Genomic DNA, 15,261 nt, shown 5'->3' on the forward strand with positions numbered 1-15,261 from the left:
ATCTGTAAGGTTTATATGCATATTTTATGTATTAATAAATGTATCCTCGTGTATTAGTACCCGTGTGTGTGTGCGTTGTTTGAGTTATATTGCATGGTTGGATTCTAAGGCCATCAAAAGAATCATTTTGTGATTTACGGCTACAATTAATAATTGTCCCAATAAATGTCCAAACCCTACAGAACTGGTGCCTCGTGAGAGCACACTACACCATCAATAAGCAATCATTATCAAGAAGCCATCAATTAGTTTTTCATAATTAAAACAAGTTATTTTCAAAATCCTCTTTATTTTTGTAAATGTAGCAGGAATGAAATCAACATTCTTTTTATTTTTTGTGATCAAAGCATTAAGTGATCTGACCCATCACTCTTTGAATTTTAGTAACATTCTTTTAGTTGAGGGACTTGGGAAGTAAATGCAGTCGTGTCACTTATTTTCTTTTATAATGTGTTACTGTATTTTGTTAGTGCATGGAATCCATTTTCCATGGTTCATTATATATCCAATAGGAACACTGGGTATTATTTGTAGCTTCAAATGGTCTGCAAGATACTTGTACTGCTCCTTTATCATTTGGACGAATTCTGGCCTTTCAACAAGAGGTGAGGTTGAAAAAGCCTGTAGAAAATATGAAAACAGAATGAATGTCATGTACATTATATTATATCATAATATTCTGATTATGGTCATATTATGGTTGTATTGATATGTCAAGTCCTTTACTTAACTGGTTCTGTTCTTTACACCTCTGCTTCTATTGTATTTAGTACAGTAGTATTTGTCAATACATATAAAACATTTTCAGACAAATAATATTACTGACACCTGTCTGTGAAATACTGTAGCTGCAGAGCCTGACTTGCTTATTTTGTAGACAATCCCAAGCTTAAATCATTTATCCACACATCTAATCAGTCAGTCAAATCACATGTAGTTCATGTGATTAACTCAGCAGATGATTAAAGAAACCCATTGTTTTCCTTTTATACTCAAGCCTTTCCTGCTATTTTGATAGCCGTTAACTCCTTAGAGGGGTTAATAAATGTATGGCCTGACCCCTGAGATCAGTAACCATTTTATTTGGTACACTTTGAACTCTTTCTACTACTATAAGTTAAGTCTGATTAGTGCATAGTAAGATTTAATCATAACATGCATAAGTTTAAATTTCACTTTGTATGCTATAATTTATTTTTAACTCATTCCTTTATAGTCTTTAATAGAATCATCTAAATAAACATTGAGATCCCTTTTGAGCATATCTTCGTGAAACTGTAAATTTCCCAAGTGAAATGTACTGTATAATATTTGTTCACACTACCAAAGTGGACCTATTTCTGTGAAATAGGTCCACACCTGAAGAAGGCTCCACGGCCGAAACGTTGTGTTCTCTTTCTTCTTTTTTTCAGCATGGAATAAACCTATTACCTATTTCTGTGAAGCTGTTTCCTACTACTTTGATATTTCAGAATGATTGTAATTGAAGTCATTGTTATAGAACAAAATAAGGATAATACTTATACCTTCTTTAATATTTTCAGAAGGGATACTTGTAATCAAAGATTAAAAAATGAATACCTTATTGTTTTTAAACCACATTTCTACTGCCAAACATACACAGAAATAGTATTTCTGAGTTTATTTTATGTATATATGACAAAGATTAAAAGTGTGTGAGGACACATGTAGAAATCAAATCTTAGACTTGGCATCATATATAAACATATATCAACAGATCAAATGTACCCTTCGTATCTCCTCATCTGTCAAATCACGGCTGTCATCGTCAGTCTTCAAAATATTTTCAAAGAAGTTGTAAGGTCCAACCATCAGCATGTTTTTCTCAGTGTCGTACACTCTACGCATCTACAGAATAAACATAAAAAAAATTCCAACTTATTCTTCTGGAACTACAAGTAAATGCAAAGCACTGGTACACACCTTTCTGTCAACACCACTATCTTACTGTAAAAGTCTGATGATTTCTACTGATTCCAATGAAATAGTCTTTATTGTAGCTACTTAAATCATTATATTTTACAATGTATTTTATCAAGATATACAAAATCTCTATAAATACATGTTCAATCAATATGAATACAAATTTTGCTGATGAATATAAATAACAGTTGCACCTATATATATATAGATGTGCATTTTTTAATACCAAAAAACTTTTAACTTAAAACATTAAAGCCTTTTTCTACACAGACATATGCGCATGTTACCAATAGGCTTTAGGTGATATTTAAGTAAGCCTCAAATGACCAAAAAATTAATATAGATGGTGTTCTCCTCTTTCTTAAACAATGTTTGATCCACATAAATAAATCTATAAATCCTCTGTACTCATTGCATTTTAGAACAGTATAATGTTACTAAAACATTTTCTGCAAAGGTTGTTGGAAAACAAAGTTTTATTTATTAACTGCCCCAATAGTTTCTAAAGTGCCCCAACATTGTCCAAACTTCTATTCATACAAATATAATACCACATATTAAGAATACAAACTTTTAAAATCAGTGTTAGAGGACAAAGACTGTTCAATGATACAGGCTGCTGACCAGTGTAAGATATAGCTTTGCCCAGCGTAAGACAATGCCTGTACATAATGACTGGTGAATCATAGTCAGGATCCAGACTGTAAATCAAAGCCAATCACACAAAACACGCATTTTGATGGCAAAAATAATTGCCAAAAATTTGGAAGTCCTACAATCTGTTTTAATTTAGGTTTCAAAATTAACTGATTTTTCGGTATCTGTATCCAACAAGTCAACTCAGGTGCATCTTCAAATCAATTTTGTTTCCTGTTTCTGAGCTGCCATTGAGACCATCCTATAGGCAAAAAAGATGGAGACAATACTTCCCACTGCACTACTATCTATGGTGGTATTTTTTGTGCAAAATCTTCATTTATTTTGAAAAAGAAGACCACATTTAATATCTGTAAATCTGCAATTTCCTCCAAGTTCATTTAAAATCTTATTTGCATTTCAGCACACAGTGATTTTGAAATAAAAAAACACCAATGTCATACTCTAATGGAAACAAATGATAAGTCTTCAGACTATATAAAAGGGGTATTCTGAAAACACTGACACTTTCCTTTAAGGATATTGCCTGAGTTGATCATTTCTAGTAACCAGTGGTCAACATGACCCACTGTACTATACGCTCACAATATCCTCCGGTATTTTTAAACACAATGCTTTTCTACGTGCATTGTGATTCTGTGTTTCAGAATGTGTGGGGGCCGCAAAGTGTTGCTGCTTCTTTTTGAGCAGCTTCTGAGATCACCCAGACTGTACTATGACACAGCTTTTTATACCATCTTGTCGACTGTCAGTCTTGCTCCTCTCAGAGTGGCATCAGGGCCCTTATCAGGAAATGTAGCTGGATAGATGTGAAAAGAGTTACCATCCATCTTCACACCTAGAAAGAGGATAGATGTAAAGGAAAAATAGACATTATTTAAATCGATTGGTGATGAGAGCTGCAATTATTTCTTGTAGGCAGATGTCAATAAAGGTAAGACGCAAAGTGATTTTTTCCTTGTCGTTGAGTCATTTTCACACTGTGTGACCTTAATTTCCTAAATTTTCCCCTTGGTTTGGTTCTTCTGCCTTATTTTTGTCACAGGGTGAAAAATAATGGGTGTGGGACAAAAGATGCCTGGGGCTGATTGGTCATAAGTGGTCATTGAATGGGCAGTGTCGCCCTAAGTGTTAATGCAATGCCTTGGTCTCTGAACTTCCCACGTTGTTCTCTGAACTTCTTACCCTGACCAAAGGTCCACATAGCACAGATGCCAGGTAATTACCACACACTTTGGTGGGGTGGGGTTTCAAGGCAGCTTTGACTGTGCCTGTTACCTGAAGGGGGTTCTGGACCAGGGTGTAAATTCACAATGTATGTAAACCTCCCCATCTTGTTCAGCCAGTTCCTCAATGAGGCCTGAGCAGTTAGCTCTGCCTCTACCCAAGACATCACAGGCACACTTCCAATCCCTCTGAGGATGAATCCAATCCCTCTAGGGATGTTCACCGTGGCGTAAGGAGACACAGGCAGGTTCCGGAGAGAAGCAGTGACAGACTGATCATTTGGGTCATTTGTTCTGGTAACTGGAACCCTTGACTGCTCTATGAGTGAGTCATTTCATGTGCTCTTTGCATTGGGTGTGTAGTTATAGGAATGACTGTGTTATGTTTATGTGATGGGAAGATCAGAATACTGTAATAAAATATGATATTTTAGATGATTACTGTCTTGTCTGGTCTGTGGATGTACTAGTAGTTCTGAGAGATAAAAAGAACCTGCAGCCGGGAGGAAAAGTGTCCTGACACCCATTATAATTGCTAGGTGTTGTACATTGGATTAAAAGCAAACAGTAGTTCTGAATAAACTGTTACCCCATACATGACATTTTAATGTGCCAAGAAAGCCTGGCTATTATCTAAAGCAAATATGAGGTGATTTCCTGAGATCTTTCACTCAGTTCTCCTTTTTAGTGGCTGGAATCAGAACAAAACTCAAGACAATCTTGTCTTTCAATTATCAGGCATTATACAGATACTCATACTCAAAGTGTCATACTGTAGCTTTTTTTTAGAAAAAAATAGCTGCAGCCAGGGGACTGGCTGAAGCCCAAGCGAATAACTTCGGGCATGTCTGGAAATAAAGAGAGAGAGAAAATGTGGGCAGACAGGTAATGTGGTGTAAAGGGCTAAAGTAATAGACTGCCTGAAAGTAAGCAAGAGGGAATGAGGTAAAAATGAGAGAGGAATGTCATAAAAATGGATGAGGCTCCCATTGGGGAAAAAGATGGAACTGCTGGAAGATGGGATACCATTGGTCAAACAAATGGTGAACTGCCTTTGGAGAATCCGGAGAGCACTGGCAGAAAAAAAGAAAAAAATGATTTCCACTGTATCAGTGGTCATGTAGGAGTATTTTTTTTTTCAGGAGAAAAGTGAAGCATTGGCATGCACAGACACATAGAATGGAATGAGCTGCCTTAAATAAGCAGTTTGTTAAACTGATGAAGACCTGCTTTGATGGCTGGAATGTGGCTGGAATGTGACTGACAGGCTCCTTGGCCTTGTGTGCACATGCTCAGTAGTTGGTTGTGGGCTCGTGCAAGTGCTGGGGTTGCCATTGACAACGGTGGGATGAAAGTCAGTCCCAGTCCAAGCTTGACAGTGTCTTCTTACCTTATATGTACTGTTCAAGAATTCTGAAAGTAATTGTGCAGTTTGTTATAACATTTAGGCAATTTTGACATATCCTTCCTTCACATATTCAATTCTGTTTCTCCTCGTTTAATGCTGAATAATAATTTGATTATGCTCTTTCTGCATGTCTTTTGAGTCTGTATTCATAGCTTTAAATGCATAAATGGTCTTACCTACACCATATACCACTGGCCAGTGATTCCCCTGTCTGTTAACATCATTCATCTCTAGAAAAAAAAAAAGGAAAATATAAGCCTGGAGCCACCCTGTGGGAGACTGAGAAACCAATCCACATGTTCCTTATGAAAAACTTTACACATGGTTTCTGGGTCTGCAGCATTACCTGACACACAGGCCAGCTGAAGTTCAATTTGGCAGTCTTGCTTCATAAATTCACCTGCAATTACACCAATGAGAAAGGAAGGATACCTGTAAGAAAGTCTGTTAAAATGTGTATTCTGCCTCTATGAGTCTGTGTGTGCCCTGTGATGGACTGGCGTCCTGACCAGGGTGTACCCCATCTTGTGCGAATTGCTGGCTGTAAGGCTCTGTAAGCCTGCATTGTGTGAAGCAAATAGTAAATGGATTGATTGATAGTTTTATTTCTGTTTTTGTTTGTGCACCTTCGAACCATCCACTCCACTAATCCTGTTTTTAGATCTGTGAGATATGTGGATCATGAAATTAATCTCTGAAGATAAGCAAGCCATCACAATGTTTTAATTAAAAAAAACATGCACCTTTGATTTCCTGTAGTTTTGCTATGCTTATAGGAACAATTTATAACTTTATGTTCTGGTCTGAAATTCAAAAGTAAAATTTATAATAGAGACCAGGACTTTATACATAACATCAAAGTTTATGATCTGATAAGATTCTAATTTGAATTACACTGTTACAGCCTGTAACAACTGTTAAGCCAATTTCACTCACGAAGCAGTTTCATGGTGTTGTCATGGGAAATCCCCTTCTTATCAAAGAATCCCCCAACCATGTAGAGATCCAGCCTGTTGTAAAAAAAAACAACACTTTCTTTAAAGTCGGCCACCAGTTGTAAAATTGTGAAGCATGGTTTCAGCAGAGGGTGGCACAATGGTAAGCATTGCTGGCTTGTATTGCTGGAGCCCTGCATTGAGTTCTGGACCTGGGTGCTATCTGTGTGAGTTTCTATGCTCTCCCTGTGTTTGTGTGGGTTTCCTTCTGGTGTGAGCTCGTCTGTCTGTGTTTGTGTACTCTGTGATGGACTGGTGTCCTGTCCAGGTTGTATCCTGACTACTACATTGATGGATGGATACTTTCATCAGATCTCTCTAACTAAGCAAGACCTGGAGTATAATAGTCAGCACCAAGAAATTTACTTTCTGCATGTATGCTACTCCTGAGCTACACATAATATTACAGTTACTGTTTAGTCTTAGAATATTGATGTGTAGGACTATTATAAGGATTGTTATTTGTAATTACATACTGTGAGAAATCCTTGCATTGTTTTTTCATCTCTTCAACCAATGCTTTCACTCCAACACCCACTTTGGAGCCATCAATGTGAGCCAAGCTGACCTTGCCAGTGCCTGAAAAAGAGCAGAGCAGTCAGCTAGTAGTAAATGTTGGCATTGTGAAATGTCCAGTGTGAAAACAACTATTATATTATTTTATCTATCAGAGGGACAGAGTATTATGAGTTACTGAAGCAAAATATTTAGCTTGATGCTGATAATGTTTTGTTTTTTACCCATATGAAGTTGGGTTGTGTGAGATATAGCATTGCTGAACAATTACCTGTAAAGCAGAAAGAATATCCCAGAAAGGTTTTGATAGGAAAACTTACAACAGTAAAATATGCACAGTGGTGTGCAGGATGGTAAACGTGACTCCTGACTAAATAATCAAGAACACTACTACATATGTGTGACAGCTGAACTGTTTTTTGCTGAAGAGTGTTCAGCTTGGCAGTTTAGCAACATATTTATTGTTTTGTATAAAATAACAAATTCTTGCTTGTGTATAAGTAAATCTGAGCAAGTAATCAAAAAATCTAAGGACACTATGAAGACTATAAATGAGAGGAAACCATTCATGTCCTATTTACAGATGCAGCCATTCAAAATGGGTGAGGTATTTCGCGGCATACCGCGACACGCCCACCGGGGTATCACGCGGTTCACGTGTGTCAAGTGATTAACTATCCGGCGTCGCCTTGTAAAACCGCCAGGGGGAGCTTAACCTCTCATGTACAGCATTTGAGCCTTTAATTTTGAACTGTGTATTACAGCATGTTAATCATCAGTCATTAAAATGTTGGTATATTTTATGAAAGCAAGATTGCTCAGTTGGACAAAAGTACACAACCTACCTTTATCAGAAATATTTATGCATCAAAGCCTTTACTGAAGATATTACTAATAGTATTAATAATGGATGACTTTGGACAAGCTGTACACTCGAAGTATAATTTCTTTAGCACATTTGTACAAGCACTTGGAATCTGTCCAAGCCATACTTTGTCAGGCATTTTGTTTTACTTCAACGGGCATAAAAACTTCCTTGCTTTTAACAGGGCGTTTCATAATTTCAAACTACGAAAATGATTTAAAATGCGACACCTATCATGAAAAGAAAAAAAATACACACTTCGAAGTCTTTAACTAACGTGATACCGGAGTCAACAAGCATACTTTTAGAATTTGATTAAAAGGGAATATAATATGGAATCGCGTATCTCAAGAATTTAATAACGGTATGATTATATCCGTGTACTGCGGCAGGGCTGTGTAGGGCTGTTTCGCCTACCTGATCATGCGAGCTGTCTTGTAGCCTACTGGTCTAGGTGCGTGACTACCAACTGGCAGGTTGTGTGTTTGAATCCAGCTGGTGCTGGACCTTTCAGTTTTATTTATTTATTTTTTAATCGCGTAACATAAACATATTACCGTATGCAAACTGTACTGTATACAATATGTATATGTATATTTAATGTCTTAACTGTGCCCGTTTAAGTATTGAATATTCATATCTAATTTTACCACTGAAGGGAAATCTTAACATAAACATACAGTATATGGCTGGTCTCGGTACTTTAAAGAAAAAAATACACACCAGTATTCCATTTCTCCCTAAACATTGTAAGCTTCGAAGTCTTTAACTAACGTGATACCGGAGTCAACAAGCATACTTTTAGAATTTGATTAAAAGGGAATATAATATGGAATCGCGTATCTCAAGAAATTAAAAACGATATAATTATATTCATGTTGCAAAAGAACTGCAGCGGACATAAAAACTCCCTTGCTTTTAACAGAGCGTTCCATAATTTCTAACTACGAAAATGCCAGGTGAAAGGATTTGTAAACATATTTTGTTAAAGCAAGTCAGTTTTTTCCGCAACACATAAAATACATTTTTCCAAGAAAGTTTAGCCTTTGTCACTAATGAAACCACTAAATAAAGACATAAATATAGAAATCTTAAGATTTGTTTTATTTAATGTTGGTAGCAGGATGAACTGTCAGAGTGTATATTTTGTCGCAAAGTTGCTGCAAGATGTTAACACTGAAAAAGGTATTTAGAAATGAGTTATTTCAAGATGAAAAAGAAAACATACACGAAACATGGTTTCATTACGACCAGAATCGGTCTTGAGATATTTTTAACTTGACTTACAGTATTTGAGAGGTATGTCTGCTCACGTATATGTTTCTAGGTTTATATGACACACAGCTGCCATGCGCAACTCGCCGTGCCCGGCCACCACTGCATCACACAGCTGCCAGCGCACCTCACCGTGCCATGCCATCACTGCGTCACACCACACAGCTGCCAGCGCAACTCACCGTGCCCGGCCACCACTGCATCACACAGCTGCCAGCGCACCTCACCGTGCCAGGCCACCACTGCATCACCCACCTGCCAGCGCACCTCACTGTGCCATGCCACCAGCTGCGTCAAACCACACAGCTGCCAGCGCAACTCACCGTGCCCGGCCACCACTGCATCACACAGCTGCCAGCGCACCTCACCGTGCCAGGCCACCACTGCATCACCCACCTGCCAGCGCAACTCACTGTGCCAGGGCACCACTGCGTCACATAGCTGCAAGCGCACCTCACCGTGCCAGGCCACCACTGCATCATACAGCTGCCAGGGCACCTCACCGTGTCAGGCCACCACTGCGTAACACCACATAGTTGCCAGCGCACCTCACCATGCCAGGCCATCACTGAGTCAGAGATTAAATAAAACCTCACTCGCACCAAACAAATTTATATTTCTAAATATCACAACATGATCAAATTTAAGTCATTTTAATAACAATGAATAGTCACCTAGGCGTTACAATATAAACGTTTATATTGATTTAAATAACGTTTTGATTTAAATCGCAAATGCGGGTTTAAATATATGTGTTTTTTGATTCACAATCAGACAAATGCAACATAAATTGATATCTTTGTCTTCTAAGTATCTTAATAAACTTTCAGCATAGCTTTCTCCCCGTTTAAATTTATTTTGTGATCAAACGTGCAAAGATTAGATTGTAATCATTTTTATTTTTTAAATACATTTTAGAAAAGTGTAATCTATACTAAAAAGCTGTACACCACCTGCTATAAAGATAAATATTGTAATACTTTCGAGTTCGGATAGGACAGACACGAGAACTCAGACTTGCGGAGTTAAAGCAAGTTAAAGCCTTGATTTTATATATCACTTTTAAAAGTGGCATCTCAAAGCAAAGTAAATACCCAACACTGATTGTACCCATCTGTCATGCTAATAAAGCAGCTTGAATTGAATTGAGAGGGGGGGGGGTATATTTGCTTTGTGTATAAAGTACATTGTGAATGTTTTCACAGCCTTCACTTTGTCGTTTTTATGCCATTTTTTGACCACGCACGAATATTCCTATGTCCGTATCTTCGCAAGGGAATCAGTGTGAATTTTAATACTAATTAAATGACCGCGGGCACTTTCCGCCCCCTCTACATTCTCAGAGTAGAACAGACTAACCTTCTAATGAAAGACGGTCCACCCCCCACGGACAGGAAAAGTGCCCACAGGCACTTAAACTTAATATGGTCAGTAACAGTAAACAGTAACATGGTCAGAAGGAGCACGTACAAACGTTTTCGAAATAACCACATGTAAGACTCTGATGCTTAAAATGTTTAGGGAGAAAGTGGAATACTGGTGTGTATTTTTTCTTTAAACTACCAATACCAGTCATATACAGTCTGTAACGTAGGGATTTCTATATGTCTTTATTTAGTGGTTACATTAGTGACAAAGGCTAAACTTTTAGCTTCAGTAACGTGTACATATCTCCCCTTTTTATAAAACGACTTGGTTGAAAACTGTTCCAGGGCCACTGTTGTTTCATCAGTGAAAAGTACATCATGAAATGCCTCTCCCTGTTCAATCCACTGGAAAAAAGAAAAGGAGCATAAAGCTTCTGATGGTCATAAACGATATTCATTTAGGAGCAGCATCAGAGGTATGTTTTTAACTGCACTGCATTGGAGAGAATACCATAGTGTGTTTTTTTTTTTACTCCCTGGCGGAAACTGGCTTCCAGAAGAATCAGTTTAGCCTTTGTCACTAATGAAACCACTAAATAAAGACATAAATATAAAAATCTTAAGATTTTTAAAATACATGACTTTGCTAAAATTTATTTGAAAATAAAAACAATTACAACCGCCAGGGGAGAGAGAGAACAGGGGAGGGATGTTGGTTTTGCATAAGGGGCGGGGCTATGGAAATTAGGTCTGTTTGGGAATGTGTAGTTACATATTCTGGCTGTTTGTGAATTATCGTTGTTGAGTATGGAGTGTTGAGGTATTGATTTTGTGTAATGCTTTATGTTGAAAATTTAGGTGGATTTTGTTTATGATAAACAGGATAAACTGGGATGGGAGGAAGGTTTGGTTTTGCATAAGGGGCGGGATTATGATAATTGGAGGACTTTGCGAGAGTAAAATGGTTTGATTATTTGATTTTGTATTGTGGTTGTTATCTATGTTTTTGGTTGGTATTATGTTTATATGGCTGTTTTTGTTGGTTGGTTGTTATTATGGTTATTAATAATACGATCTATAGTTGAAATCTGAGCCTAAATAAAAAGAAAAAGCAAGTGATTAGGTTTATGAGCAATCTAATTACTTATTCGTTTAAAACGCTATATAAAATAAAGTTTATTATTAATTTGCTGGACAGAGCGGTGAACATTATTATGCATAAGACAAAGATAACGATCCTGATCAGTTTAGAAATCTGTGTACGCTGTAAGGTTTTTACTTCTTAAACTTTTAAAATACACGTTTTGAATAGAAAGAAATCCTCTTCCTGGTACAGTATGTATAGCAAACCAGCACGTCTTTTTTCTCCAATCAGAGGGGTGTCAGATGGTGTCAGCCAATCACCATTCTGAAGCCCTACCATAATCTCTGGTATGGGGAGACCCCAGAATTCTGTCCCATAGTTTAGACAGATGATAGATACTTTTATTGATCCCGTGAGGGAAATAAAGTAAATCATTTTCATTTTAGGAAATTATTAAATGCTCGGTTAAAAGCAAAAGAGATCTGTTATAGTGGACATAAAAACAAGAGTTTGCTGTGGCGTTATTGGAAACACAAATTTAACAAAAAAGCGCTGGCATTATATCCTAGAAGACACAGACCGGGAGAATGCCCGCAGCGTAAAAGAAAATGCCTGATGAACTAGGGATTGGACAGTTTCCAAGTGCTTGTACAATCGATGGAAATGTTCAAATAAATGTGCAAAAGAAATAAACAAAATAATCATTTATTTCTTTATCATATTGGCTAGCTAATGTCCTCTCTTTGCTAGTTAGTGGCTGTGTTTCTGCGTTGGGTAGCAACGGGTGACTGTTCTCAGGCGGAAGATGTAAACGGCTTAATGTTCGTGTTAAATAATTTTTTAAAATTAAAATTCATTCTATACAGCAATCGCATATTTGGGTACCGTTTCATAAAACTTTCATGCTTAAACTGTTTAGGGAGAAATGGAAGACTGGTGTGTATTTTTTCTTTAAACTACCAAGACCAGCCATACACAGTATAGTTTACATACATACAGTAATGTTTATGTTCCTAAATTAATATCGTTTATGACCTTCAGATGTGTTATGCTCCTCTTCTTTTTATGCTCAGCTACTAAAATGTCCCTTTAGTGGTAAAATCCATATAAATATTCAAAACTACGCGGATTAAAATGTGCACAGTAAAGACATTAAATTATTAAATCTTTGCACTACCAACCAATGCACCACGAGTGCCCCTGTCGGTCATTTTGGCCAGCCAATCACTTGCCCTCCGGTGCCCCGCGGTGGCTTGTGGGTAGGTTACTGTACCGCGGGTTTTTACCGCGCATTTTGAATGGCTGCATCTGTAGTTGCAAGCAGCTAATTGATCTCATTCTTATGCTTAGTATAAACTCTTCGTATAACAAAGTGTCCCTGCTTTCAGGAAATGGCTAGATTAGATTCTTGGACCAGTTAGGTACTCACTACCAAGCAGGCTAGATTAGCCAAATGTCAGAAAAGTCCTGTCAGAATGTAAAGGAAAGATAATCGTTGCTATTTTCTGAAATAGAAAACATTGCTTCCATGTTCTTGTAGAGTTCTTTTTAAAAATAATGTCTTGCTACTTTTACTTGTCTGCTCCAGTTAAGCAGTAACTAACCTGGGCAATGGAGGACAATAATGTGGCAGGTGGTTGCCTCATCACTTCCGATTCTAGTCACAGGTCCTGTAACAGTTGGAAAGAAATGTCACAAAATGTTCTTTGCCCCTCAGTCTTTGTTTGGCTTCTTTTCTCCCTATATTTGTTATGTGCTTTTTTAAAATACTTCACCTTATAGTCAAACAATGATTATCACTATTTGTTATCCATTCAAGATGGATATAAACATGAAAAAATAGCTATTTTTTAGTTTTGTTAACACTTCCTGTCTCCTATAATATTATTAAATTGTCTTTAAAGAACTTGATATATGCTGTTGACTCAGTATAGAAACGAACATTCCCAGATGGTTCAGTTGTACTTTGGGGTCATATTTCAAGGTTGGCATTAAATCTTTTGATGTAACAAAATGTCCACTTTATAAGAAACTTTATTATTATTCCATAAAATGTCCCAGCTACCATATCAGTCCACAGCACAGGTCACTGCTCATGTATTTGAAGTTATTCACAAAATTAAAACGTTGAGTAAATTGTAAGTGGTAAGTGATTTCATGTTTTGTCATCTGTTTTTAAATGACATTCATCAATGGATATAAAATCCTTCCCAGCTCCACCCCATCTCGGCTCCCCTTTTTTTCCCCATCTCCATCTTTTCAACTCTTTCCCATCATCTTAAACTGTAAAATCTGTAGTCAACTCTCCTGCAATGGGGCTATACAGTATGTATTTGCTTTCCTTTATGATCATCTAACTTTAGTTGTACTTGTGTTTTTGTTCTACATTATTTCTTTTGCTTAAGCCCTCATGAGATCCCCCTGTTTTGAGTGATTCTGACACCTTTTCATAAAAGACAATAAACAAATCATCATAAAAAGTCATTATTTTGTTATGTTTTGTAATTTCCTTTATATTACAAAGCATAACAGCTAGAGCACCATCACTCAATATAACTCAACAGAAGTGGTGCAATTAAGAATACCTTAGGAACAATATGAAACTTCTTTGAAAACACAACAACAAAGGCTACCTCTTTCCCAACAAACTGCAGATTCATGGAATGTAAACTCATATGGAAAAAACGTTTTTTAATATAAAATATATTTCAGGATTCTACCTTTACTAAGGTCAATCGTTGCATATTCTCTCTGAGAAACATAAAGCAGATAATTTGGTTGCTCTTTCACTTCAGGTTGCTGCTTGAATTTGTTGGCTGTAACACAAAATTAGCTGTAACACAAAATTATTGTCACTGCATGGAAAATCCAGCTTTTGTATAAAAGGATTTTGAATGACTTTTAAAATACCCAGAGACAGTTTGAGACTGCATCAAAGTTTTGTGAATCACTCCGCAAATGCCAAAGTTTCCAAACTGCTGAAAAAAGCATGACGGCAGACAGCAGAAAGACAGCAGAAAGTCTTCCTTTACCTCGGTTTCTATACATGGATTACACTTCAAACAGATTAGTTTGATACATAATAGTCTGCATTGCCAGCACTGTTTTGTAACTGTGCTTCATGCATGCCTCACGCTTATCAATACTGTGATTGATGAAACGATATCGTTTATCTATTAAAACATACAATACTATACAAGCAGTCATTTCAAAATTCACTCAGCTGTCAGCGGTTAGTTTTTAATGCAGATACTCTGTCATCAAATTAAATTACACAAATGAAATGCTCATATGTATACAATTTATAAGCACAAATTGTCCAATACATCTTTTAAGACTATACTTAAATATTGATTGGAACCACTGATTGGGTGGCAATCTCATGAATGTGAACACAGCATAATTTCCAAGATATTTTAAAATGTAGTATACTGGATAAACAGAGTCTATATGCGTTTATTAAGCATTTGATTAATTATGAATAATATATGAATAGTAAAGTATTCTAGCATGGAAAACAAAAATAGTACATGTATTCAATTCCAGAGCTTTGACAGAAAGTTAAATGTTTTACGTTTCTTCCTATACAGTGCCATGTATGCTGTAAAAGGTTCCAATATGCATTTTTTATTTTACTTTTATGTTACGATAATTTATTTTTTTGCAAGATATATAAAAAAGCATTGTAAAGTACCTGTAAATCTTCTCCATATTTTGCCCAGAATTCTTCAATAGTTTCAAAGTCCTCAACCAACTTGTGTTTCACAGACAGGGGCATGGTGCTGATTTGGACTGTTACTGTAAGTGAATCAGTGATCGTTGATTATATGGTGACTTAGAACACAAATCTTCATTTTTATACAGGAGGACATGACCTGCTGACCTGCTGACTTGCTTAATCCATGCTAGGTATTTTTTTTAAGT

At 36.8% G+C, this 15,261-nt stretch overlaps 1 protein-coding gene across 1 annotated transcript; it reads right to left on the bottom strand.

Annotated features, from left to right (window-relative positions):
• Positions 1-269: 269 nt before the first annotated feature.
• LOC148646840 (protein N-terminal asparagine amidohydrolase-like) lies at positions 270-15,216 on the bottom strand. Its single transcript, XM_088608988.1, has 10 exons — positions 15,032-15,216; positions 14,058-14,088; positions 12,942-13,007; positions 6,707-6,809; positions 6,172-6,245; positions 5,582-5,635; positions 5,412-5,465; positions 3,336-3,439; positions 1,750-1,869; positions 270-621 (listed from the first exon to the last, which is right to left on the bottom strand). Exons 1-10 carry the CDS (start codon positions 15,113-15,115, stop codon positions 454-456), a joined length of 858 nt encoding a protein of 285 aa, XP_088465114.1. The 5' UTR covers positions 15,116-15,216; the 3' UTR covers positions 270-453.
• Between the last annotated feature and the right edge of the window lie 45 nt (positions 15,217-15,261).

Source organism: Lepisosteus platostomus, chromosome 16, assembly GCF_059453375.1.
Source record: "Lepisosteus platostomus isolate fLepPlt1 chromosome 16, fLepPlt1.hap1, whole genome shotgun sequence".
NCBI classification, from domain to species: domain Eukaryota; kingdom Metazoa; phylum Chordata; class Actinopteri; order Semionotiformes; family Lepisosteidae; genus Lepisosteus; species Lepisosteus platostomus.

What these genes read in the sequence shown, in the direction of transcription:
- LOC148646840 (XM_088608988.1), bottom strand. Translation starts at nt 15,115, where the DNA reads ATGCCCCTGTCTGTGAAACACAAGTTGGTTGAGGACTTTGAAACTATT. An exon ending in GCCAGTGGTATATGGTGTAG is followed by an intron (nt 3,440 to 5,411) that starts GTAAGACCATTT and finishes TCCTCTTTCTAG; the next exon opens with GTGTGAAGATGGATGGTAAC. An exon ending in CAGATGAGGAGATACGAAGG is followed by an intron (nt 622 to 1,749) that starts GTACATTTGATC and finishes TATTTTCTACAG; the next exon opens with GCTTTTTCAACCTCACCTCT.